Source organism: Rhipicephalus microplus, chromosome X (genome assembly GCF_043290135.1).
Source record: "Rhipicephalus microplus isolate Deutch F79 chromosome X, USDA_Rmic, whole genome shotgun sequence".
NCBI lineage: Eukaryota > Metazoa > Arthropoda > Arachnida > Ixodida > Ixodidae > Rhipicephalus > Rhipicephalus microplus.
The window spans coordinates 23,380,950-23,407,734 of record NC_134710.1 but is presented as its reverse complement, the minus strand read 5'-3'; the positions used below and the strand labels follow the sequence as shown (position 1 = coordinate 23,407,734).

General features: G+C 44.2%; 1 protein-coding gene across 4 annotated transcripts; it reads left to right on the top strand.

The window, feature by feature from the left end:
* Positions 1–434: 434 nt before the first annotated feature.
* LOC142777495 (uncharacterized) lies at positions 435–22,148 on the top strand. 4 transcript variants are annotated; one of them, XM_075881971.1, is made up of 9 exons: positions 435–765; positions 1,448–1,542; positions 18,866–19,043; positions 19,559–19,702; positions 20,040–20,138; positions 20,248–20,336; positions 20,466–20,570; positions 21,472–21,537; positions 22,048–22,148. In XM_075881971.1, exons 4-9 carry the CDS (start codon positions 19,664–19,666, stop codon positions 22,127–22,129), a joined length of 480 nt encoding a protein of 159 aa, XP_075738086.1. In that variant the 5' UTR covers positions 435–765; positions 1,448–1,542; positions 18,866–19,043; positions 19,559–19,663; the 3' UTR covers positions 22,130–22,148. The 4 variants fall into 4 exon arrangements, with proteins under 4 accessions (XP_075738086.1, XP_075738088.1, XP_075738087.1 ...); XM_075881973.1 differs by lacking the exons at positions 435–765; positions 1,448–1,542 and adding an exon at positions 14,354–14,986 and having other exon boundaries at positions 19,586–19,702; XM_075881972.1 differs by lacking the exons at positions 435–765; positions 1,448–1,542 and adding an exon at positions 14,354–15,022 and having other exon boundaries at positions 19,586–19,702.
* Positions 22,149–26,785: the final 4,637 nt, after the last annotated feature.

Genomic DNA, 26,785 nt, shown 5'->3' with positions numbered 1-26,785 from the left:
ATTTGAACACGGTGGCTTTATTGAGCTCGTATCGCAAAAATTCCGGTGTTGGCGTCGCCATCAGCGTCTCTGGTTGTGACTCGTGAGTGAGAAGAAATCATCTTGTCCGTGACAAAAATCAAGAAACCTGCCAATCAAAAAAAAAAAAAAAAAAACTCCAGCACGAGTGAGAATCGATCCTAGGCTCTCTGCGTGGCAATCAGGTGTGATACCCCAGAGGCACGCCAATGGTCGAAACTGATTCGGAAAAAAAGAAAACAATATCAATTTCATCTAGTAGAAGTTCTCATTAATATTGTGTCCAGACAATAAAGCGAGCCCTTATGTTTACACTTATATTGCTCATTTAGTAGAAGGAATTTTTTCAATCCACGCAGTATTATTAACTGGTACAAGCATAGAATTGCACCAGGCGTCTTAAACATGTGAAATGGGCAACGAGTGGGTGTTAAAAAATCCCAGCCCTTACAGGGCGCTCAAACTTATGTTCACGTGTTGCTTTACGCATGCGGAAAGGCCCCTTAGCCATTTCGCAAAAGGAACAATTATGGCGTTATGGGCACTTCAACTGTACTTGCAATAGACATTCTACGATAGTTTGAGGCGGCCAGTGTTGCACGCTGTGGGAATTGAGGCTAGCCTGCTGCCTTTGCGCGGGCTTTGCCACCTTTATGCCGTTCTCACGTACCGACATGTCTCCCCTTCTCCGCTGTCTGCCGCGCTGGGAGAGCGGAGTGACGTTTAGACGTCGGAATGCTGGTCTCGGTAAGTTCTTTTTTGCAACAGAGCCATAAAATGCTTGCTTACGACACCGTCAGTGCGCTCAAGTTCGCAAACGATGCTCGGGCAGGCACAGCTTCGGTAACTACGCTACCCAGCGCGAGTACGGCTATTGCTGCTGTTGCACAGTGCATTTAGTGTGCATAGACTTCAGTGGAATAAACTAAACCACAACAAAAAGAAAATTAAACTGCAACCAACAGCTTTTAGTGTTTGTCAAAAGCTATGAAATAATAAAAAAAATACGCACGCGTTACTTGAGGCTTCACCGCAGAGCTGCTATGTATTTTGGGGAAGGCATGTGGAAATCTTTACGATCGCGTGCCCAGAGAAAGCATCATGTTGCAAATCACTGCAGTTAGTGTGGGAAAGAGTGCAGTGTGTACATCAAGACTGCAATTCGGAATCGTTAGCTGTTTGAGCTTGCATTCTTTACACGTAAATTAATTGACAAATGTCCTGTGAATGAAGAGAATAACCAGCTGCCGCTAAGTTGCGCGTAGTGTTGAAAAATGCACCCTCCTTGGAATTCCATTTTACAGAGAATGCATGTTCCCGTAAGGCAAATGAATTATGATTGTGTGCCGAGTGGACGTGACAGGGAGTGCTACACTAGCTGTAGGGCTGTGAATTATCAGTTTATGAACAGTTTATAATCTGTTTGCAGCACCTTGCTGAGAAATTCTTTGGGCCCTTTGGAACACTGCTAGTTTTGGCTCCATGAAAAAAAGAAGAAAACATCATTACACCTCAGGTTGACAGGTATTGTTTGATTTGTACAGATTATGCTAACATTATTACCATAATTATACTCAAAGGTGTAACTAACAAAATGACACAATGCTATGCTATTGACACACATTTGTTATGCATTGTTTAAAAAAACATACTGAAGTTTTGGTGATCTTGCAAAAGTTAGTTAACATTTTTCTTTCAATGCAGACTAACCTTGGCCTATCGTACAAGTTGCTAACAGGTGGTATGTAAAAAGACTGCACATAATACAGTGACACATTCTCTTCTTGTCATCATTTCTAACTTCTTTATTTAATACCTCAGTCCTTCTAGTTGCCTATGCAAGAAATCATTTGTCTTTTGCAACTGCTTAAGCTTGCTTCACTTCCGCAACATTTGTTTTCTAACCTCCCTGGATGATAAAGGAGTACTAACTGCAAAATTTTTTTATTTTCTTGCGTGAAATGAAAGGCCCAACCTTCAAGGATATACAAAATGTACTGCAAAGTGCGAGTGCACGCCGCAAAAGTAATAACAGTATCATTTTAAAAGCTACTTTCCATATCTACAGTGCCCTGACATCGTAACACAATATGAGCTCCTTGACATGTGCTTGTGCGAGAAATTGAGAAACTCGCTTGGCTGCTACGCACTGTGGCTCCATCGCCAACCAACAAGCAGTCATTTTGATAGATTTTGTCACGCCGAGTGGCCGTTTTGGTACCTGATGTCATCACAACTAGCCAGATTGCAGCATAAAGGCCCTAAAATTGCCTGATGTGCCACGGGAAACCCGACTTTAATATAAGAAATAATATTGCTACGGTATGTGCCGGGTAGGTAGAAGAGGAAGACGACCAATGTTTGGTGCCGCCTGAGGACTCCATCTTTACCGAGACTGCCGAACTTTATCCTCACCCTGTAAATAAATCCACCTATCCTTTAATTCAACCGTAACAGTTTTCTGGTGGAGGTGCTGCGTAATCAACCAAGCAACAGGACGCTTCAAGCGCCTGATCTACGACAAAGCCTCCGCCTTGCTGGACTTCCCCCGTTACCACTGGCAGCTGAGATGTCTCACGGCGAAAAAGGAAACCGAATCCCCGCAGCTGCAGACCTTCTACCAGTCCCAGCAGCACTGCTAGTGCCAGGTTCGCGTGCGGCTGGTCCCTGGTTGCGTCAGGATCTGATAGTGCCTCACACATTCGGTGGCAAATCTGGCGAGGATGTGGACGCCTGGCTCACACACTACAAACAGGTGAGCAAATACTACCAGTGGGACGCGGCGACCCAGCTGACCATTGTAGTATTTTTCTTAAGAGACACAGCACTCGTGTGGTACGAGAACCACGAAGATGCCCTCACGTCATGGGATCGCTTCGTTTCCGAAATAAGAGCGTGCTTCAGATACTCCGTAGCTAAGAGAAAGCAAGCGGAACAAACGTTACTGCAGAGAGCTCAGATCCCAGGAAAGACGTGCACGACCTATGTCGAGGCAATCTTGAAGCTCTGCAAGATTGTCAACCCTTCTATGTCAGAGGAAGACAAAGTTGGCCACCTGTTGAAAGGCATTGCCGAGGACGTGTATCAGTTCCTCATCAGCAAAGACAGCCTTGCTACGGTAACCAACGTCATAAGCCACTGTCGCACATTCGAGACCCTGAAGATGCGACGTATCACCCCCAAGTTCGGTCGCCTACTGAATGTAACCACCGTGGCAAGTGTTGACGAATACACGCCGCTTGATCTCACGTCGACAATACGCCAGATCGTTCGAGAAGAGCTCACTCGACACGCTCGCCTGACGCCGTACGAAGCTACACCCGCACCGCCTCCCTCTCGCCTTCCCGTGTCAATTGCCGCAGCAGGCATCGATGACTGCAACTACAGGCCACCCTCACCACTGAGGTCACAGCGCAATAATTACCCGTTGCTGAGGTACGAAGACTGCTTCTGTTACCCCCATCAGCCAGCCAACACCTATTACGACCCGAACGAAGATGTACCTGTACCACCACCACGTCAGCGCAATGCCTTCCAGGAGTACAATGCATACCGCCAAGCCCCTGTGTGCTACTGTTGCGGTATCGCCGGGCATATAGCTCGGTTCTGTCGTCGACAGAGAGAGCCGACATCCTGATACCATTCCCCATCAGAGTTTCCGCCAGCGGGCACTGGTCACAACAACAGTCATTGGCCCGCCTATTCCAAGAGTACCTCACGGCAGGGAAATCACCGTGGCAGTTCTCCCGCTTCTGACCGTAGTTTGACGCCTCCATCTGGCCGACTGCATCGTTCATCTTCGCCGGGACGACGCCTGTCATCGCCGCCGCCGGGAAACTAGCCATGGAGATGAGGTCGCACAACAGGATTTGCCTCAGATGCCTCCGCGAGTCATAATGTCCAAGAACAAGATACGTGTGGAAATAGATGGCTTTTGTACAAGTGCTTTGGTGGACACTGGCGCTACGATATCAGTTATGAGTCTTTCTTTCAAAAGTCGCATTGGCCGCAAAGTTATGTTTTCTTGGGGCAAATCAACAAGGTTTTGTGGTGTTGGTGGGGAAGTACTTCATCCTGTCGGAGTTTGTGCCGTCAATGTATTATTGGGTGGAAAGGTGTTCCCAACAGAGTTTCTTGTGCTGCAACAACGTTGTACACACGATGTGATTCTCGGTCTTGACTTTCTCCAAGGATGTGGCGCTTTCGTCGACTGTGGAAGCGGTGAACTTTCCGTCAGCAGTGACATTGTTCCTGCCCTCGTTGATGAGGCTCCCCAGGCCGCGAAGGACGCTCTGATTGTTTCCAATGAGCTGACAGAGCTGCTATGGTCAATGAGGTCAGTTGCGGTGTTCGCCCCAGAATCTGCCACATCTTTTGACGCCATTGTTGAACCTGCCATCGTTCAAGGTGCTAAGAAAGACATACTCGTCCCTCGTTGTTTGGTATCTGTTGATGAAGGAGCAACCTTTCTGTGGGCACTGAACTATTCGCCAATGCCGGTTGTGCTCCCTCGAGGAATGAAGTTTGGCGTCTTCAATGATTCTACTGAACGTTCAGTAGCGGTCGTTAACAACGATGAAAGCGAGAAAGGTACAGTCTCTGGCAAGCACAGTCGCTCTTACGAGTCGCAGATCCTAGGCATGATTAGCGCCACTTTGCGGTCACACGAGCAGTAGACGTTACGTCATCTGTTGAGGCGACATGCTTCTGTGTTTGACTTTTGCCAAAGCCACTATCTTTACCATGTTCTCGCGCTCACCATAGGATTGATACCAGCACTGCCCATCCGATCCGACAAAAGCCTTGCCGAGTGTCGTCATCAGAACGAAACGTTGTTGCCGACCAGGTTTAGGAAATTGCGAAGAAGGGTATCACTGAAGTGTCGTGTAGCCCGTGGGCAGCACCGGTCATCTTGGTTAAGAAGAAAGATGGTGCCTGGCGGTTCTGCGTTGATTACAGAAGACTCAACGCCCTGACCAAAAAAGATGTATATCCGCTGCCTAGGATTGACGATGTTATTGACTGCTTACACTCAGCTTCGTACTTTTCTTCAATAGACCTACAATCATGATATTGGCAGATAACTATGCACCCTTCAGACAAGGAGAAGACTGCATTCGTGATGCCTGATGGACTGTACCAATTCAATGTGATGCCGTTTGGGCTTTGCAACGCCCCCGCCACTTTTGAAAAATTTATGGACTCTGTCCTTCGTGGTCTTATATGGGAGGTGTGCTTATGCTACCTGGATGACGTCGTCATTTTTGGGCGTACCTTCGAAGAGCACAACGTCCATTTAAGCCTTGTTTTAGACTGTGTCGGCGCCATGATAATGCAGAGCATGTTGTTGCTTATACGAGTCGATCCTTGAATTAAAAAGCTTTTTGCTGGTGATATTTTAAACTATTAAAATTCCATAAGGTAAGCCATTCGGTCTGTCCTGTCAATTTGTCTACTGTGTTATGGCTATGTAGGTCAGTCGGTCAAAAATGTTTATGTGTTGCAAAATACGTAAACGAATATGGGTTAGCATATACAGAAGGAGATCCCATAGCACAAGGCTTAAAGGCTCCTGTGAAAACTATACATGTTGATAACTATAAAAAAATGGCAACTAAAAAGTGACAAGTTATTAGGATAGAAATAAAGTCAAGGCAAACTTGTAATGTAAATTCCAGCTGAAATGGTAATAAAACAATCTTCAGTAATTATACATGGCTATGAAAAAGATGGCAGTAGAATATTGAACAAAAGGGACTTCAATTAATGATACACCAGACATCTCAAATCTACTTAAAAGTATTGAATGACAATTGTTTAGTGCGTAGTGGTATTGAATTTCAAAAATGTATGGCAGCAAATATGGTAGTGTGTTTGCCGTAGTTAATGCGTGTATGTGGTAGTAAAAAATTGTTCTTAGAGGCGAACCTGGTGGGTTTAGCGTTTACCAATTGAAATTTTCGTAAGACATTGGCTGTTATGGAAGCGTTCAAACACTTAAATACAATAATCCGCAGTGTACGTTTGAATAAGTTACACACTGTTAGTACACTATGTTGCTGAAGAAGTGGGGGCACGTTGGTGATCAGAGTACTGAATGTTAAGATGCGAATGGCTTGGATTTAGAGACGTTAAAGTGAGAGGATATGAGATGGATAGGTGTTTGCCCATGACGTGATGCAGTAGGTAATATGACTGTGGATAGTGGCGTAGTATAGCTTAAGCAAAGTTGAAGCATGGTCATTCTTTAATTAATGTTCAGATACCATGAGCTATCCTCTGTCTTATTAGTGAAATGTGATGATAGTACTTTAGATGAGCATCTAGGAATACTCCCAAGAATGTGAACTTAGTGCAACAAAGATGTCTGTGGCTCTTGATAGTAATAGCCGGGGTAGGTGAAAGAGCATTATGACTCGAATGGAAGATAATGAACTGTGTTTTATTTGTGTGAATTGTTAAACCATTAGCTATGCACCACTTCTTCAACAATAATGGTGTCCAAGGGATTCTGCTGGGCAATTATGAGAGCTCTTTACATCCCATTGCTAATCTGAGAAAATGGGGGACCACAAGCAGGCCATTGTGACCAGCATGTCATTGCTGTCGCGTATTCAAGACCAGAGCCCTACACCAAGAGCGTCCATGTTTATTTCTACCGCTCGTGCCCTCCTATTTTTCTTTCTCTTTGGTTCTCCTGCTTGTTGTTGCGCGGTCGCAATCATCCGCAACAATTGCCTCATTTGGAAATTTGTTTAGAAACCTTCACTCGTACACCATGCTAGACAGCTTGAGATGCAAGTTGCTTAAAAGATCAATGGGCTTTTTCACATAGTCTCCATCAACAGTGCCACTTGTGTGTGGCTCTGCTTCACCAAATGAATTCACAATAAAACAAAAAAGGTAGCTGTTAGTATTAGACTTCATAATTTTGGAGTTGTACATCTGGACATTTCTAAAAAATAAAATTTCAACTTTCTGGATTTATAGAAGTAAACACCTCTTGGAGAGACATAAAAACTAATATTGTCACATGGTCATGATGTTGAAGACTGCAGTAGTGGGTGGGGTTGAGACCAAACTTTTTATTTCAGCGAAACTTTGCCCGAAGTATGAAAAGCCAAACTAGAAGCAATACATAGTCTGCCCTTATAGCGGTAAACAGTGCGTCGGCCATCAATAATCTGACAAGCAGTACAGTGCATCTTCTTTTGTACAAGTGCTATTGAAAACTCTAGGGTTATTGATGGTGGCTGCGTAAGCACTAGACTATTCGCGTCTTGTCCACAAACTTAACAGTGTGATACCTCAAGTTATCACGAAGCTCCTGAAAAACTGCTGCGCCGAGTGTTGCTTAGAGACTTTGTGGGTGAAACCCGACTTTATCGAAATAAAACACACGTGGCAATACGCATGTACTTAGTGTTCATGCTTGTCAATTATTCGCTAAATTTATCCCAAGTAAAAAGATATTTTTATCCTGAAAGGCAAAAAAAAACATCTGAATATGGCGTGTTGTGCTGCATGTGTTACTGCTGTGAGAAACATATAAAGCAATTCACGAACCTGTAACAACAATATACGTGAACTTCACATTCCCCAAGCAGTTTGCAGTGGCAAGTAATTTTTTTAATTTCAACAGATCTTATGACAGCCTTAATTAAGCTTCTCATATCCAGAATTCTCTGGCAAACACAATCAACATATGGCATTTTCGTTTTTTATTTCAGGACAACATTGAAATTTTGATGTGAGGTTTAACATTTGTTTTTATTATTGTTTTGCAATAAAGCACTCTGAGTATGTAAGCATATGACTCAACTTGAGCCAGAAAATGGATGCTTCCAAAGCTTCTCAAAAAATATGTTTTATTGATATTAACAATTATAATTTATCCAGGTTGCCACTCGTGATTTCAGCAAGAATTTTGCCAATGTATTGGCACTCACTGCATTTTCTGTCTGGCATGTGCTAAATATTAAAATGTACTTTTTTTCGTAGTTTGCTTAGTTAACTTTATTCCTATCTCAGCAGAGTTATTTGTGCTGTCTGACCTTGTGTTTTTATCATTATTGCACAAATAATTCAATAATCAACAAGTAATTTCTGGAAGTTTATTCGAGTGCAAGAACACGACACGATCACTCACACACGCACACACACACCCATGCATCAAACACACACAGCGCTCACTTCCAACTTATTTATTCATAGCTCAAAGGCTTGAATATATACAGGACACGTGCGCACACACACCATAGAAGGCCAACAGCATACATTATCAATACGTACAGTTGATCAATGTCATAGCCTCATAGCGATAAACTGAAATTCGCTTTGTAACGATATTGAAGGGGCGCTTACACAGTGATCCTTATTTTTTTCAATGAAGAAGGCCTCTAACACTTCAGGTGCAGTTTTACTTGCGCTTCTGCCTAGAATCTTTGTCTCAAAAAATCGTGCGTCGCAACCACATGAGATGACATGCCGAACCAGGAGCACATACTTGTCATCTCTTTTTGTTAAGTTTTGGGCGTGTTCCCTTAATCGGTCATTAATACACCGCTCCTATCGCACACACGTGTGCCAACGTGTGTGCGATAGGAAGAAGCGTGGCTGCGAGAAGAAACATAAGAGGGCCTCTGTTAAGTGTTCCATGGGGGTTGTGTACTTTATACCCTTATCCTGCGGAAAAGTGAACATTCGCCAAACCGAATGGTGTATTAATGACGGATTAAAGGAACACGCCCAAAAATTAACAAAAAGAGATGACAAGTATGCGCACCTGGTTGCGCATGTCATCTTGTGTGGTTGTGACGCACGATTTTCTGAGACAAAGATTTTAGGCAGAAGCACAAGTAAAACTGCACGTGAAGTGTTAGAGGCCTTTTTCATTGAAAAAAATAAAGATCACTGTGTAAGCGCCCCTCCAATATCGTTGTTACAAAGCTAATTTCAGTTTATCACTCTGAAGCTATGACATTGTACGTATTGATAATGTTGCTGTTGGCCTTCTATGGTGTGTATGCGCACAATGTGTCCTGTATATATTCAAGCCTTCGAGCTATGAATAAATCAGTTGGAAGTGAGAGCTGTATGTGTTTGATGCATGGGTGTGTACGCGTGTGAGTGATCGTGTCGTGTTTTTGCGCTTGAATGAACTTCTAGAAATGATGTACCAACTAGCCCAACAAGTTCTCTTATAAATGAGTAAGTTCTTATGAACAGGCTTACGCTTAGTTAACTGATGTAAGCTAAGAGTAAAAAAGATGTGCAATAAACTGATCCTTCTTGCTAATGAACGGCAAAATTAAGGGCAACTTTCACCAAATACACTTATGTTTTTACTTGCATTGCATGTCACGAATTCTTTTTTCCATTTACATACCTTGAGGCATGTGCAAGGGTGTGTTCAATGAGAAATGGGATACGGCACAAAAAACAAAAAGCACTCGTGATGTTTACAGATGCCCAATCACATTCACACAAAAAGATGGTGGGTCATTGGTAGCAACAACACTACTAGGGGTGTGCAAGTATTTAAATAACGGACCAAATAGCATTTGCTAGTTAAATTTAATTGTACATACACGAAATACCCAATATTTAAAAAATAATTAGCCCCGATGGGACAACCCTGAAGCAGCAAAACATGGGATCAGCTGAAGGTTTATTTTCTTTTTGTAATCCCTGAACAACCACAATAAATGCAGCCCAAGTATTGGCAGCACTATTGATTCTGTAACCATTACCAGATAAAGCATTTTTGCTGCAAACTGCACTTTCACTCTGTTTTTACTGTGGTAGAACTGCATCACATTAATCCTTTCCTGTTTTCATAATTGAAGTTAGGGACTATGACTGCATTTAGCTTCACGAATGAAAACACATGCCAGTAAGTCTCTTGTTCACGTAAATCGTTCTTACAGATACAGCTTTCAACACTTGATTTTTACATGCTCTCTGTGCCAGGGTATATGTTGTGATAATTTTGCCTGTTCCAATAAATCTTTAGCTGAATGCATGGTGTTCGGTTCAAAATTGTTTAGATTTTATGCTGAAAATTTACTTAAGAGCAGGCAACAGAGTTTTAACTTGAATATTGGAGTTGCTGAGGCATTTTGACATACAGTTGAAAAGTACTTTGAAGGCTCTGGTCGCTGCTGTATACAAGCTTATCACAGTTTTCATAATTGTAGTATTATTTGGTGACAGCTCGTGAATATTTATTTCAAATAAGCTATATTGTAGTTTTAAAATTATTTTTAAAAAGGTTTCCTTTCTATTTGAAAACTATCAGAAGAGTATTAGGTTAACTTAAGCGTTATTTTTGGTTATACCGTTATTGAATTCATATTGAATTCGCTTTTGAAATTTACTACTCGCAAACCACTTGCTTGCGCGCGTCTGTAGTAAGACAGTGTTCATGCTGTCAACGCTTCGCCGCTCTACATGCATGCATCGCGGTGAAGTGAGAAAAAAAAAACACTGGCTTGAAGCGGGTTCTTTACATGCACTACAGTAGATTTCGAAGTGTATTTTGCCTAGAGGGAATATGCTGTCACCCGCGTCCTTCTCTTTTAATAATAACGCGGTCTCTCGTTCCTCATGTGAATTGCTTGGCGTGTTGATAGAGTGACACTACGAAGACATTCGTTTGCAGGTCTATCGAGAAGCTGCTACAGATATTCGTGCTTCTCATTTGGCATCGCTATCATAATCAGTAGCGGTGGCATTCACTACGAGTAGCCTAAGATATGCCAGAGTGAGTGCAAGCTGAGCGATCGAGTGACGTGCGCGACGTAGGCACATAAGTGCTCCGAAACCGGCTCTTTGAGCTGCAACAAATGCTTACCAAGTTACGATTATTGTTATATAGTCTACACATGAACTCTTCCAACCGTCATCATCTATTTTTCACTGCATATCTGCGCCGACTTCGATGTTTTCGGCGATCGTTGCAAACGGAGCGACGAGTCTTGCGGCAGAGTCGACACAGGCGTGCGCACAGCGTTTCTGTAGCACCTTGGTAGCACAACCTACTTGGTAGCGCCGTCTTCCCATTCATCGTGGGCGGTTTGCCAGTACGCGTGCGAGCGTCAACTTTGTTCTCGCTTTCGTCGCGGCGTCTTCATCAGCTGTGTTCCCGCCCGACACGCGAACCCCTGCAGCATCTTCCTGGGCGCAGCCATGTTTGCTGACGACATCACGCATGAACCAATGAGCCCGCAGCTTCTGAGAGCCTTGTAAGAACGCCTGTGGCAGTGCATTGGGGGGGAGGAGGTCTATCCGCTCGCCTTTTTGGCATTATTGGCATTCTTCAAATTACTGGAAAAAAAATAAATTTTTATGCTCGTTTTTTATAACTAGAAAATGTGCCAGAAATTGCCAAAGTGCTAATTGACGACATCTCCATCTAATTTATACTGCCACCTATATTGAGAACATATTGAAAACCCAGTGCCAAACACTTGTTACCAAATCAAATAATGTTAAATTTAAAAATTATAGTTATGCAGAAAAATAACAAAATGAAAATTTTTAGTACAATTGTCACAGTGTTGCCTAGTTTTACTGCTACAAGTTTAGTAATGTTGCCAGATTTTAGTAAAATTTTCTTTCAATTAAATTATTTTTAGAAGGTTTTAATATTTTACAATCGAACGTTTTCTAAAGTTTCACCTGTGTACGCAACATCAAACATTTTTTAGAACGTCAAGTCCTCAAACTATCAAGCGTGCTGGCGTGGGCCGCGCCTGCTGCTCACGCCGCGATAACAGCAGGGGGCCAAACCAAAAAGAATTATCGTTTAACAAGAAGGAGAAGGAAGCTGAGACCGATATTTGGAGAAGTGCCATGATTAAGAAGTCCGCACTAGAGATCTATCGAACTTTTAAGTAGGAAATATCCAAGGAAAGGATCTATGATAATACTCGGGGTAGTTCTCTACTGTTTGAGGCCAGGACGGGAGTATTGCCAACCAAGACATATCGGCCAAATACGAAGGGGTAGACACGGTATGCAATGCATGTGGAGAGGAAGAAGAAACTGCCGAACACTTGATAATGTTCTCTAAAGGGCTTCACCCTATAGTTCAGGATGATGGCGCCGAGTTTTTCAAAGCACTGGGGTTTAGGGACAGGGAGGGCAAAATAGACTTTACGCTGGTAGAATTAGCTAGAAGAAGGTTATATGATTGATGGCTTAAGTGAAGGAACGAGTGAAAATTAATCCCTTCACTGCAAAGTACGAATTCTCAACATCCTTATTTAAATAAAAAAAAATAAATCTAGTTTTTGGTTCATTAAGTATTATGACTTGGTGGCGCCAGCCACTGCCCAATTTAAAGGGTAACGCCATAATCATTTATCCATTCATCCAGCCACCGGGTCCGACTACCACACGGAGAAAGGAAACCTTCCTTCCTCTAGAGTGTACTAGAAGCTTTTGAGTGGCGCGATCAGCTGCCTAGGAGCGGCCGTTTCGGCGTGGAATGATGCGGTGGCGCTGGCGTCGACCAATCTACCCGGGCGGATGGCTGGCAGGCGTTCCGCGTACGTGTTGGTACCTCTCTGTCGCGCCTAGTGTGAAGATGATCTCACTGTTTTTTTTCTTATTCACATACGTCCCCTTTTTCGCGCAAATAAAGGTTATTTGACATTATTGTTATTGAAGTTGCTGAGGCCCACACTGCAGCCCGAAACAGCATAGCACATTGTACAATATAACTAGCGCGTTTTTTTTTTTCAAGTTTTAAAGTGTACACATTTTAGACGAGAAACCAGCTGGCTGGTACACACCGGAAGTGCCCCCCCCCCAAAAAAAGGAATATGGTGCACACAAAACGAAGAACTCTTGGTCCATTCCACGTAAAACACCAAAGCTGGACTCAAATAAAAGGCTCATTGCTTGTGGCTGCGTGCACACGCCAAAAAAGTAGGCTTTATTGATAATATTTGAAGAACAGCAGAGTTTTTCTAAACATCCCTTTGGTTTTAAAATATGGGAATAGATTCATTGTTGTAGGACCCACAGAAATGCAAATACGTAATACTGCAAAAGAATGTCTTAGGTGAAACATAGTAGTGGAAGATTTTGAGAGTTTAAAAAACGCAACTCTGCAAAGCAGAGTCGTAACTAATGTTAATCATAATTGATAACATAAAAATGCAAGGTTTACACATTTATGAAACAATACATTTGCAATTAGGTAAATTGTAAAAAAACGTAATATATAAAGCCAGGATACAAAAGATAACATAAAGCAAAGCAAACAGAATGACAGTGTTAAGGTTGTCTTTCCAAAATGCATTTAAAAAAAAAGATGTTATGGTCGAAAGATCGTTTGAAGGGACACTGAAGTGCAACAATGAATTGGCTTAGATCGATGAAATATGCAACGAGATACTTAATGCTGCTAAATTTACCATCACATGTTTAATACAAAAAGATTCAAGATCAAAGATTTATTTTGAGATTTCGCGTCATTATTTGCACGTTCTCTCGCTGAAAAGCCTCTTCTAGGAAAAATTGTTTTTCTTCTTGGTGTACCGTCGAAAAATTAAGAGTGTAAGAAAATATGCACGAAAAATGACATCCTTTTTACGCCACTGTAGCAATTTATAGCCTACTCAATTTTAGGTGCTTCTGTGCGCTTTTGACACTGTAGAAGATTTTTCATCTTGACTTCATTTGCGCGTGTAGACCATGGGTAAGGTCCGATGGTGGCAAAAATGAAGTTTCTGCTGTTCTACAACAGAGTGGGACGCTTGCAACAAGCTGCGGAGCATCTGAGGCTTCTCGAACAGTTACTAAACTGGACTTGCTGATTAGTTTCTCTTGCACGAACGCTTCACATTGCACGATTCCATTGTCTGCACATGTGAAGTATACGGCTCGTTGAATGCAAAGTTCACGAGTGCTAGGATTCAGTGAGCACGCTACGTACGACACGTCAGCAAATCCAGGAAACTCGTGCAGCGCCCATGACTTTGATGGTAGGAAAAGACCACGAAGGTCACCGAGAGTGACAACCGTGTCAGACGAGGGACTTGAGCTTGCCTCGTCAGCTTCGTCGCCATCTGCAGAAGTTGCACCGTTGGTATCCACAAAAAGCTGTGCAGGAGTGCTAATGCGTCGCTGTTTTCTGTTGTTATTCTCAGCCGGCACACACTGATGACACCGCTTTGTTTGGGTCCGCGGAGCCGGAGTTTTGAGCGTCAAATATGCAGGCAGGTTTGGCAAGATCGTCGGGACTGCATCAGGGGCGAGTGTCGGTGCTCCCCTAGGAATTCGGACTTGAACACCATTGATAAAATGTACGTAGTCTCTCACAATGAAATGCGGTTTGAAATGTAACTCGCACACAGCACAATCGGCGTCAAGCTGCTTGTCAAGCCGATGGAGCTTCCGCTCCCAAAGAAGTAGTCGTTCTTCGTCTTTCGGGGCCTTAAAAAGTGATACTTCCGACTTTGTTGCACACGCGGATATCCAGTTGTGCAACCTGGCGCGTAACAATTGTTTAGACGCTACTTTTTCGTCATTTCGCGACTAAAACCGAGATGCCGGCCATGCCGCCGAGCCAGCCGAGTAAACCACAAAACACCTACCAGCGTTCTGTGGTAGATTGTGCGATGGCAGCGCCGCCGCTACTTTCGCCACAAGTTGGGGATGGAGAAAGCAAGAGGAAAGCGTTTCGGTCGCGCCACTCAAAAGTTCTAGTACACTCTACTTCCTCTGTGGACTCCCAGGTCAACGGCGACCGCTGCCATAGAGTTTCCCAATATACACTAGAGGGAACTCTGGCGCTGGTGTCTATGGGAGCTGCAACGCACAGCGCTTCAGCGAGCATGGGAATGATGTGTAGTGGGTAGTACACACATTTGTTTAAACTTCGTACTTCTGGCCTGCTCTTGGCTACGTGTGTGTTCGTGTGGCTTGAAGCTGTTTTCTCACGAGGAAGGAAAAGGTAAGAAGAGGCCCTGACGCACGGAGGAAGGAAAAGGTAAGGAGAGGCCCTGACGTCACTCGTTGTGAAGCCGCGATGAAGCCGGAAGTCGGCCATATTGAGTAGGCAAATTCTCCTCTCTTGTTTACATATGAATGCGAAGCAGAAGGCGCGACTCCCTCTCTGGCTCGGAAAGCACGTGCTGCGCAGCGCGTGTGTCGTGACGATCCGAAACTAATGAAACTGGGCTCATCACTCAGAGCCAGCGGGACACCTTCAGCGAAATCGCTTCGTCCGAGTAATAACAAAGAGTAACAGCTCGCTGACAACGAAGCAACTACGAAAGAACGCGCGCTAGATGCACTGACAACGGCGGGTGCTTTCACGCCATTAATTCAGCAACTGTACAGACAACACGATCGGTCGTGCGCCTTCTACGGTTGCATTCCGCCACGCGACTGACGCAGCGTCCTGCCACTGTGTCCGTGTTCCGCGTGAAACTCACCTGCGTCAGCATTCTGCGACCGTGGTGACTTTGAGCACGGTGCTAGTGACAGTTGAACGTGCTTGCTGTTACGTTGAGATTACATGCAATGCTGGTGGAGAGTGTACCAAGCGGAACAGAAAAGGTGTTTTAATACGCACATGCAAGTTGTTACTGTACACACACAACACGAAACTACGTATGTGCACATGGTCCTCACGGCGTCTTGCTGGGCTCAACAACGTCGTCCGTTGTCACAAGCAGGAGTACTGCTCAACCGACACTGACCTGCAAGGCGTTCGTCGTCATTCAGCTTCGTCATGGTGCCCAACGCCATTTCGCTGAACACTAACTGCTTCATCCGCGTCATCCGCCGCACGACACATGGATATGCACTTGTCTACGCACTGTTGAAACCCCGTGATGAACAAAGATATTTGTAAACGTTGCTAAGAGTAATGTAACAGCCAGACGAACACTGCGTAATCAATAACGCGGCGCAGAGCACAGATATTGTCCGCCACGGCTCAGCACGAGACCTGGGGAAGCACACATTCCGCCGCCAGCCGCGGCCGCTCACTGCTAGACCAGCTTCACTGCGCAACACGTAACCATAACAACGCCGCCATTGCGCCTACTGAATATGGCCGCCATGATGTCATTTCCGCCACACTTTTTACGCCCTGCGCCGGCTGGGCATGCCCTCTCCTTACCTTTTTCCTTCCTCTGTGGAAGCCGCGATGAAGCCGGAAGTCGGCCATATTGAGTAGGCAAATTCTCCTCTCTTGTTTACATATGAATGCGAAGCAGAAGGTGCGACTCCCTCTCCGGCTCGGAAAGCACGTGGGCTGCGCAGCGCGTGTGTCGTGACGATCCGAAACTAATGGAACTGGGCTCATCACTCAACGCCAGCGGGACACCTTCAGTGAAGTCGCTTCGTCCGAGTAATAACAAAAAGTAACAGCTCGCTGACAACGAAGCAACTACGAAAGAACGCGCGCTAGATGCACTGACAACGGCGAGTGCTTTCACGTCATTAATTCAGCAACTGTACAGACAACACGATCGGTCGTGCGCCTTCTACGGTTGCATTCCGCCACGCGACTGACGCAGCGTCCTGCCACTGTGTCCGTGTTCCGCGTGAAACTCACCTGCGTCAGCATTCTGCGACCGTGGTGACTTTGAGCACGGTGCTAGTGACAGTTGAACGTGGTTACTGTTGCGTTGAGATCACATGCAATGCTGGTGGAGAGTGTACCAAGCGGAACAGAAAAGGTGTTTTAATACGCACATGCAAGTTGTTACTGTACACACACAAGACGAAACTACGTATGTGCACATGGTCCTCACGGCGTCTTGCTGGGCTCAACAGCGTCGTCCGTTGTCACAAGCAAGAGCACTGCTCAACCGTCACTGACCTGCAAGGCGTTCGTCGTCATTCAGCTTCGTCATGGTGCCCAACGCCATTTCGCTGAACACTAACTGCTTCATCCGCGTCATCCGCCGCACGACACATGGATATGCACTTGTCTACGCACTGTTGAAACCCCGTGATGAACAAAGATATTTGTAAACGTTGCTAAGAGTAATGTAACAGCCAGACGAACACTGCGTAATCAATAACGCGGCGCAGAGCACAGATATTGTCCGCCACGGCTCAGCACGAGACCTGGGGAAGCACACATTCCGCCGCCAGCCGCGGCCGCTCACTGCTAGACCAGCTTCACTGCGCAACACGTACCCATAACAACGCCGCCATTGTGCCTATTGAATATGGCCGCCATGATGTCATTTCCGCCACATTTTTTACGCCCTGCGCCGGCTGGGCATGCCCTCTCCTCACCTTTTTCCTTCCTCCGTGCCCTGACGTCACTCGTAGTGAAGCCGCGATGAAGCCGGAAGTCGGCCGTATTGACTAGGCAAGTTCTCCTCTCTTGTTTACATACGGATGCGAAGCAGAAGGCGCGACTCCCCCTCTGTCTCAAAAAACACGTGGCCTGGGCGCCGCGGGCGCCGGTGTTATCCGAAACCAACGGAACGGATTTCAACACGCTGTCTTGCCGCGATACGGTCAACGAAATCTCTGCGTATGGCTGTTGTACTCTTGCACTGCCGGCTTTTACGATAAACACGGCAAGTTGCACGTTAAGCTTTGTTTTATTTGACGTGTTCTTTGTGAAAATAAAGATGATATTTCGGACATTGCCGCGCGACGAACCAGGCACTGAAATTTGTACAGCTTCTTTCAGATCACTTTTCCCCCCTTTTGTGCTTCTCTTTAGGCTTTATGAAATTTTCGGTCAGGCTGTCGGCTAGACACAACGATAAAAAAAAAAGAAAAAAATGTCATCCCTGCAATAAACCCGGAGGTCCGTAATTATGCCAGTAAAGTCGGCGTCGGTGGAGTTTGTGTGCCTGGCATCCCGTTGAGTTTGCGCCGGCCTCTTTGTTTTCGCCCCTCTTTTGTCCGACGCGCACTGGTTCCTACGTATATCCCAAAGGCCATGATTTCAATAGAACGAAAGCAGCGAAGACCACCCAAAAGTGCGTGGGAACACGTCTCCAGTGTGATTCACACGCACTAGTAGCTACGGAGAACGGAGACCAGGATCGCGTTAGGGCGAAAGGTGGGAAGTTAGCCGAAGGAATGCGCGAGAAAAGGTCTGCGGGAAGCTTCAGGCGTCGACACAGCCGTCAAGGACGGCAGGGAAAGGCAGCCAAATGCGAGGGAAAGATAACTCCGGGATACGTGGCTAGTCATTAGAGGAAAATAAAGAGAAGGCGCTCGTTTCTGTCTTCCTTATCTGGAACACAGCTCAGCGCCAACCGCCAAGGATGGCGGGGAAGGCCATACGGCGGAAGGCGATGGAAAAGGAGTTCGGGATAATTGGTTGTATGAAAGAGAGGCGTTTGTTTCTGTTTCCCTTATCGGGGAGGCGGCTAAGCGCCTTGTGTGGTGTGTAAGGGGTGGTTCACGCGCAAACAGACCCTTCAAGGATGCCCGCCTGGTCCCAACAGCGCCCGTAAAGAAACACAGCATTTCTCCTTTCTCAACGAAAGCAGGATATGATTTGTGTATACCACACTGGAAGATTTCGAGTAGTATTAGCGGCACGTCTTGCTGCGTTCGCACTATCCCTCAAAGCTCCACTGCAAGCACTTCGCTGTGTGCGCGGTCACAGCCACAATGCCCAGCTGTTGTGTGCCAGAATGCAAGTCACGCGGGTCGCAAGAAGTACCAGCCACCTCCTACCACTTGTAAATAAATTTACTTATTCGGTGCATGCGGTAGAGTAGATGCCAAAGTTGAATGTATATGATGCGCATAGTGGCAATTCTTCTGTACATTTATAAATTAACATGTTAGTTACGCTGCGTGTATACTGTGCAACACATATGCAATCATTCATCATCAGGTTTCCCAAAGACGCCGTTCATCGGACAAAGTGGATAGAAGCAATTTGGCCACCGCATATTCGCCGGGAACCTGCAAGGAAGGCTCATGTTTGTTCGAAGCATTTCATAGAGGAGCATTTTGATCGCACGTCCGCGTTCAAAGTCCGCCTACGAGAGCATGCAGTTCCTACTGTTTTGGTGAGAACGAATGAACTTTGGAACCTATTTCCCTTCTCTTCGAGCAAATTTTTGATTTATGCTCTTCTCTTTCTGGTATACGCTTTTGATACATATATGTCGCTAGCGTTATAGTGGCAAATTATTTTAAAAAGAATGGACGTACAATAAATGTTATGCTGCAAAATAAATAAATAACCAAATAAATAAATAATCAAATTGTCATGCACCAGTTGTATTCATCCATGCTTCCTTTTTTTGACATCACCAAAAATTTTATTCTCATGTTAAAAATTAACAGCACCAATTCATACCTGTTAGTAGTTTGTGCACGAATTGGTGCAATGCAAAAACACTTAAGGTAGCCCATAACTTGCATCTGAAAATGTAGATATAAATGTGGTAATTAAAAGCAGTTTTGTAAGTGCCTCTTGTATCATGTATAATGCTTAATTTATGTTGGTATGAAGTGATGCAACACCTGTGCCATTGTTATTTCGTTTATTGTTCTACTTTTTTTGTCCAATTTACAATAGTAATATTGAAAGTCTTCAATCCCCCAGCTACCACATCCAGTACAACAAGGTGATAGAGTACCTGATTCAGCAAGCTCCGAATTATCCTTTCATTCCCCTCAGCTCATGCAAGGTGGTGCAGAAGGCTTGCTGCTGCTTGCACAGGTAAACATTTCACCTGATCATCATATTATGCTTACAGGTCGAGTTGTGCTTGAAGAATGCACTTGACAATAAAATAATCTTGTCACACTTGGCATATTAGAATTTATTGTGTATTTGTACAATGCAATGCAAGTAAAGCAATATGCAGAAACTGAGGGAATGAATACAGTTATATTGACTCAATCCTTCAGTTTCAATGCCTCGTTTTATCTGTATTGTTTTGAACAGTTTTTCATGAAGGCATTTTTAACTAGCAGTCATATATTACTATCAGATTGCTGCAACTTCTCATGTAGGCCTCCAAGCTAATCTCTCCACACCTGAATCGCCTGAGCAGGTTGCTGCAACTTCTCATGAAGGCCTGCAAGCTAGCCTCTGCACACCTGAATCGCCTGACTTAGCTGCAGGCCTCCACGAGCAGTCCACACTCCAAGAGGTGCGCATCTCTTTTCCCCTGTCATTTTTTATTCACCTCATTAGCTTACTGCTTTGAATACCTAGCTGAAGAGCAAATCACTGAATAGCATAGGTATTCTTGCTTTCAGGAAGCCATGGATACAGAGTCTGAAAGTGCAGATCCGATCAGTTTACCCGACCCAGCTCCCTCCGACCTAAGTGCCAGTCATTTCAATGTGTAAGCATTTGTACAGGTGAAAATTTACCTCTCCTCTACTCATTAAGCATGCTTGTCCTCTGTTATAGGTAAACTACTGTTGCAGTTGGTGTAAAAGTAAGAATTCCTAACACACTCTCTTTTTAAAAGCCTCCCATGGATATTGGTGAGAAGAGTGAAGCACAGGCCAGCATCGCGACACCAGGTCCATCCGGCCACGCTGCTAGTATTCAATGGGAGCCGGTCCATGAGCAGGTAAACCACTTTCATGCGACATAAGTGTTGAAGATTATACCAAGTTATATCTTCTCTAGTTGAGCCTGTACTAACATATAATGCACTTTCTCTTTATTTTTGTTGTAATGTCCTTATGGGAAGCAATGCATGTACTAGCCCACCTTAATTTTTCAAAAAACAGTATAGTTAAAGTGATTGTTGTTTTACATTGTGACTTTGGCTTGGTTGTAATCACAAAGTAAATGAAGGCAGCACAAATGTGTAACAAACACATCTTACTTAAATTTAAATAAAACAAATACTTATTAGAATAAAAATAATTGATCCTATTTCTGAGAAACTCAGTAAATAAAGCATTTTTAAGTGGGTGAATTTGAGGCTGCTGCAATAGCATACCAACGAGCTTACAGAGGTATCTTAAATCTCTAATTGCTTTCTGCCTCTGTTTTACTGCTACTGCCTAATTTAGAAAGACTATATACACGAAAAGCAGTGTTCATTTTAAATCCATCATGTCTTTCAGGGTTAGCAGAGTTTGAAACCTAATATTGTAATTTAATGTTTACAAAATACTTATCTGCACACTTAATTTGGGGGTACCAACCTGAGGGATGCATGTGTGTGGTTTGGTTTATGACTAGAGCTTTGCATTTATTGGGCAAATAGGAATAATTCTGATATTTACAATGTGATTTATTAGCGTTGAGCATTTTTTTAAAATGTACCAGCATGTATAATTGGAATATGTACACACAACTGCCTTGTTCAGTCCCAGACACTTGTGAGTTAGTCAAAATGCTGTTAAGTGTGCAGCAGTTCCTCTTAAGACTGCTGGCTAGGCGAGCCCATGCGAATTTCAGCATTGTGAAAATTACAAATAACTGTTCTTTTATTAAGATGCTATGATCTACTTCCACAGGAATTACAAAGGCCATAAGACATGCTGGCAACATTTGAAACACCAAGAAGAAGAAAGCAGGCAAAGGTAAAAAAGATAAAAAAATGCAAGCTATCAGATCAAAGCAATGCACCTGTATACACCAAGGGTAACACAATCAGTCCTAATATTTATTTCAGTAAATAATAAAACAAGACAAGAAAGGGTGTTGAAGTCAAAGTGCAATCAAAGCAATCCATGCAAATTATACACGCTATGTTTATCAGCATGAGATACAAATCAATTAATAACTGCAATGTTAAATGAAATTTGAGCTGTGCTCCAAGTTATAGGAAATGGTTGGCAAATATCAATGGGGTCTTCATAGAGCTGACCAAAATATACAAGTACGAGGTTGTCCTAAATATGAAACTTAAATACCATAAGTGCCAGTGTCAACAGAAGAAGCAGGAATGAGGAAAAATATATGACTAAATGTCCAAGTAAGTTACTTGGCTTAGTCACATTGTTATTAGAAGTGGTTCAGCCTTTTACAAGTGACACGCCTTACCACCTCACAAATGAGAGTGTTTTGTTCTATGTGGTTTTGCCTTGTAGGTCGACACCCCAGAGAAGGCTTTTCTGCGAGCTCGCACAGCAAGACTTGCCTCGGAGCAGCAGAGATCAAGGAAAGCAATAAAAAAACTTCAGCAGTTTAAGAGGCGCCTTAAAGAACAGAATGCTGAATTGAAATCAGTTTTGAAAATACTAACCAAAGAAAACATTTTGCTCAGAGAGCAAGTTTCAGTGCTTGACACCCTGGGTGCAGCAAATCAGCATCTTTTAAAACGACAGATAGCAAAACAGACAAGACAACACCTGAAAAAGTATTCACCTGAGCTAAGGACTTTTGCTCTTACCTTGAACTTTTACTCTTCTCGAGCATATCAATATGTAAGGCAAGTCTTTGACACATGTCTGCCACATCCTCGAACATTAAGAAAGTGGTACGAGAGTGTTGATGGAAAAGCTGGGTTTTCCAAAGAGGCTGTGACTGCATTAAAGTTGAAGTGCTTAGACACGTGCAATCGAGGACATCAAGCTGTGTGCAGCCTCATAATTGATGAGATGTCAATTAGACAGCAGGTACAGTGGCAAAGTGGTCACTTTGAAGGCTATGTAGACATGGGCACAGGAACCGAAGGAGACTGCTTGCCACAGGCAAAAGCCGCCTTCGTGATAATGGTTGTAGCCATTAATGGCCATTGGAAAGTTCCTCTTGGCTACTTTCTGGTTGACAAGATAGTAGGTGAGCAGCGAGCGAACTTAGTTAGGTAGAGCTTGCTGACAGCTCATGAGGCAGGGGCCATGATTGTTTCAGTTACATGCGATGGTGCGCCTGCGAACATTACAATGTTTCAAGAATTAGGTTGCAATTTAACAAATATTGAGAACCTTCAAACAACCTTCAAGCACCCAGCAACTAACGAAGCGATAGCCGCATTTTTTGATCCCTGCCACATGCTGAAGCTGGTGAGAAATGCCTTTGCACACCACAAATATTTTATCAATCAGGAGGGAAAAGTTGTATCATGGGCACACATCGAAGCACCTCATGACTTGCAAGATAAAGAGGGATTACATTTGGCAAATAAGTTGCGAAGGACTCACATCGAGTGGCAAAAACAACCAATGAAGGTTCGCCTGGCAGCGCAGGTGATGAGCCTGTCTGTGGCAACAGCTATCGCTGAATGTAGGGCAATGTGCTTGAGAGGATTTATAAATTCTGAGCCAACTGAGGAATCTTTATTAATTATTCATAACCTCTTCGACATACTCAATTCCCGTAGCATGCATCAGGGAGGGTGGAAGAAACCAGTCAATGAACAGAATGTAAATGATATCAAAACATTGTTTGACAGCACAATTCGATACCTTTCCCTCCTGAAAAAACCTCCAAATATGAGACATTTCATAGGAACAGCTTGGAAAACTGGCTTTTTGGGCTTCATAATATGCATGAAGAGTCTGTTAGCCATGTACGATTTTCTCATTTGTAAAAAGAAGATACTAAAATATATTCCTGGGCATAAAATTAGCCAGGATAATTTGGAATTATTTTTTGGCTTAATTAGAGCACATGGAGGGCACAATGACAACCCGACAGCCCAACAATTTTAAGCAGCATTTAAAAAAGTGATAGTCCAAAATGAACTGTCTGATGCTGTTTCTGGAAATTGTCAAGTGCTGGACCACATTACTATACTGTCATGTAGCTCAACCAGGAGGCATTCAGCAACAGAAGTGCTGAATGCCACTGTTCAGAGAAGGCAGCTCTTGTCTGAAGTGTGTATTAAGCAGAGCCATGTAGTCAGCCAACATGATTACTGTGCATCACTCGAACACATCATTGATTTCGGTAGTCGTGTTGTTACCTACATTGCTGGCTATGTGGCTCACAAGCTGGGCTCAAAGCTGATGTGTGCCCATTGTACTGAAGCATTGTTTGGCACATCCAGAGCAGCAGACACTGCATTCATTCAAAGGAAAAGCAAGGGGGGGCTTCACTACCCATCTAAAAGTGTCCTCGAAATTAGCAAGAAATCAGAATCTCTTCTTCGATGGGCTGTGCACATGAATAAATTAGCATCAAGATCACTCTTGCAGGATCTTGTGCTACAAGTCCTTGAATCACTGCAGCATAAAGAACTGTTTGCAGAACTGCACTCACACATGTTTGATAATTTTCCACTGGAGAATTACTATGTCCATTTTTTAAGAAGTGTCGCAGAGTATTACCCTAATGTGCGCCTATATCATGTTGGTAAGCAGACAACGCAAAGTTTTCATAGCAGTCAAGTGTGCCAAATGTTCACGAAATTGACCCAGTTTAAAGGGCAATAGCACTCCATAAGAACATTTACTTTGCATGGTAACAATCTTCAGAATGTCCTTGCTATATGCTCTTGTAGTCCAGATCAATGTTCCTTATGTGTGACGTTGCAAGTTTTTGCCCTAATGCGTAAATGCTGCTGAGTATACTCAGATGTTCTGTGTTTGACTCTTATTTATCTGCTGCTTCGATGACATTGTCCACAACGTGCCGGTTGAAATGTCTTCTCTTACGCATCTATGTGATTTTTACAAGCAAATTTGCACACACCCACTTTGTTCTGCTGTATTCTGTGTTTGCCTCTCATTTGAGTGCTCAGTAAATCAATGAATAAGTTTTTAACTGGATAAAATGACTATCATCCCATACCTGAATGGGTGAAATGAACCAAAACTGTGTTTTTGGTACCCTTTATGTTAATTACACTGAGATGATTATGTGCCCTTCAATGCTTCTCTCAGAATTAAGCATACACATAAGTCTACTCGGAGTACGTATACGCGCGCTCGTTCCGTGGTTTCTAGTTCAGACACCTGGTTACAACCACCACCGAAAAAAAATCGCGTAGCTAACGATGCGGCACAAAGAATGGATGCTGTCGAACACCTGCAGTACGCCACGGTTAGGTGCGAGGCCCATGAAAACGCGCACACCGCCACTGGACCGCCTGAACCAGCCTGAACGGTGCCGCACCACACTACATCAATAATAACAAAACGCCGCCATTGTGATATGGCCGCGCGTGACGTAATTTCCGCCACATTTTTTACGCCCTGCGCCGGGTGGGCATGCCCTCTCCTTACCTTTTAGATGCGGAGCATCTTATACTCGCGCCTTGTAGTGCGCCGTCCGCACCGCTTCTCGAACATTCGACAGCTGACGCGCGCGCATGCGCCGTCGCCCACTCTTCCACCATCTGTGCATCCCTTCCTCCTCTACACACCGCGCGCGCTTCACTCCTCCACCATCTGTGCACCCTTCCTCCTCTACACACCGCGTTCGACATCTACAATTCTCCTGATTCTCCAGTGGACGCGCATGTGGCGTCGCGCTTCGAGAACATTCAACAGCTGACAGTGCATGCGCCGTCGTGCTGTATAAATACTCAAGGTCGGCGCTCGCTCGCTCAGTTGCCGCTCGTCGGTTGGTTTGTACGGCGCATCGACGTCCAAGGTCGCGGTGAAATGAATTCCAACGAATCCACAAACACAATGATCGACGTCCCTTCGACCAGCGCCGCCCTTTCGCATACGTGTGTACGTGTTCACTCATTTAACACCCCCTCCTACAACCACGTTAACCAATTTAGCCATCGACCCAAGTAAGTCGCAATTTAACACCCCATTTCACAACCACGTTAACCAATTTAGCCATCGACCCAAGTAAGTCGCACTTTAACACCCCGTTAACCAATTATATGCTCCGCATCCTCCTCAGTGTTCCCCCGAGGGAAGCTGCGGGCAATTTTTTCCTTCCTCCGTGGTAGCAGACAAAATGTGCTGCATTTGTACGTTTTACAAGATTATAAGCAGCACCACATTTGTGGACTTGGATGGTGACCATTTCAATTCGAACTGCATTGGTCGTAAGGTCCCTAGATGAAACTTGTTTCATCTAGGGACCTTAATTGGTCGCTCATTGCCCCGCCGCGGTGGTCTAGTGGCTAAGGCACTCGGCTGCTGACCCGCAAGTAGCGGGTTCAAATCCCGGCTGCGGCGGCTGCATTTCCGATGGAGGCGGAAATGTTGTAGGCCCGTGTGCTCAGATTTGGGTGCACGTTAAAGAACCCCAGGTGGTCGAAATCTCCGGAGCCCTCCACTACGGCGTCTCTCAAAATTATATAGTGGTTTTGGGACGTTAAACCCCACATATCGATCATTCATTGGTCGACGATTCAGCGGCGTTTAGCTAACGGTGTCGATGAGATCATGGCTCTTCAAAGAATTTCCTGTCACGGCAAATCACGGGACGGCTTTACGCTCTCCCATCGTTACACCCACTTTTTTAAGGCGGCGGTCTGACTCCGACGGCACGAACACATCGTTTTTGTCACTTTTCCAACTGAAGTGGCGGCTGTTCTTCTTGTCCTATATAGTTGGTTTATGTGTCATTGAAAAGCTTAATTTTTGTACATTTTAAAGATATCTATTAAAAATAAGTAAGCTTTTAGCATTTGGGTAGGGAAAGCCAAGAATAAGCGCTGGTTACATGGTTTGGTCTGACTGTGTGTCAGCAGTGACCATTTTCTAAAAAATCTGCTGCAGTTACGGCACTGTTCTTTGCGCAGAACATTTAAGACATATTTATCTATTTCCTCAACGTAGCAAATTATTCTAGCACTTTTACTGTATTGCTGACTAGCTTTTGAAAATAGCCAAATTTAGTAAATGTCGATGCGGACTATCTGGCACCTATTCGCTAGAGAAAATTCATTTTCTGGCTGTATATAGAGGATGGCATTTG

Bases quoted from the DNA above. Each gene is read 5' to 3' on its own strand.
- LOC142777495 (XM_075881971.1), top strand. From the start codon at position 19,664: ATGCAAGGTGGTGCAGAAGGCTTGCTGCTGCTTGCACAG. The intron at 20,139-20,247 runs GTGCGCATCTCT...TCTTGCTTTCAG, and splicing joins AGCAGTCCACACTCCAAGAG to GAAGCCATGGATACAGAGTC. The intron at 20,337-20,465 runs GTAAGCATTTGT...TCTTTTTAAAAG, and splicing joins AGTGCCAGTCATTTCAATGT to CCTCCCATGGATATTGGTGA.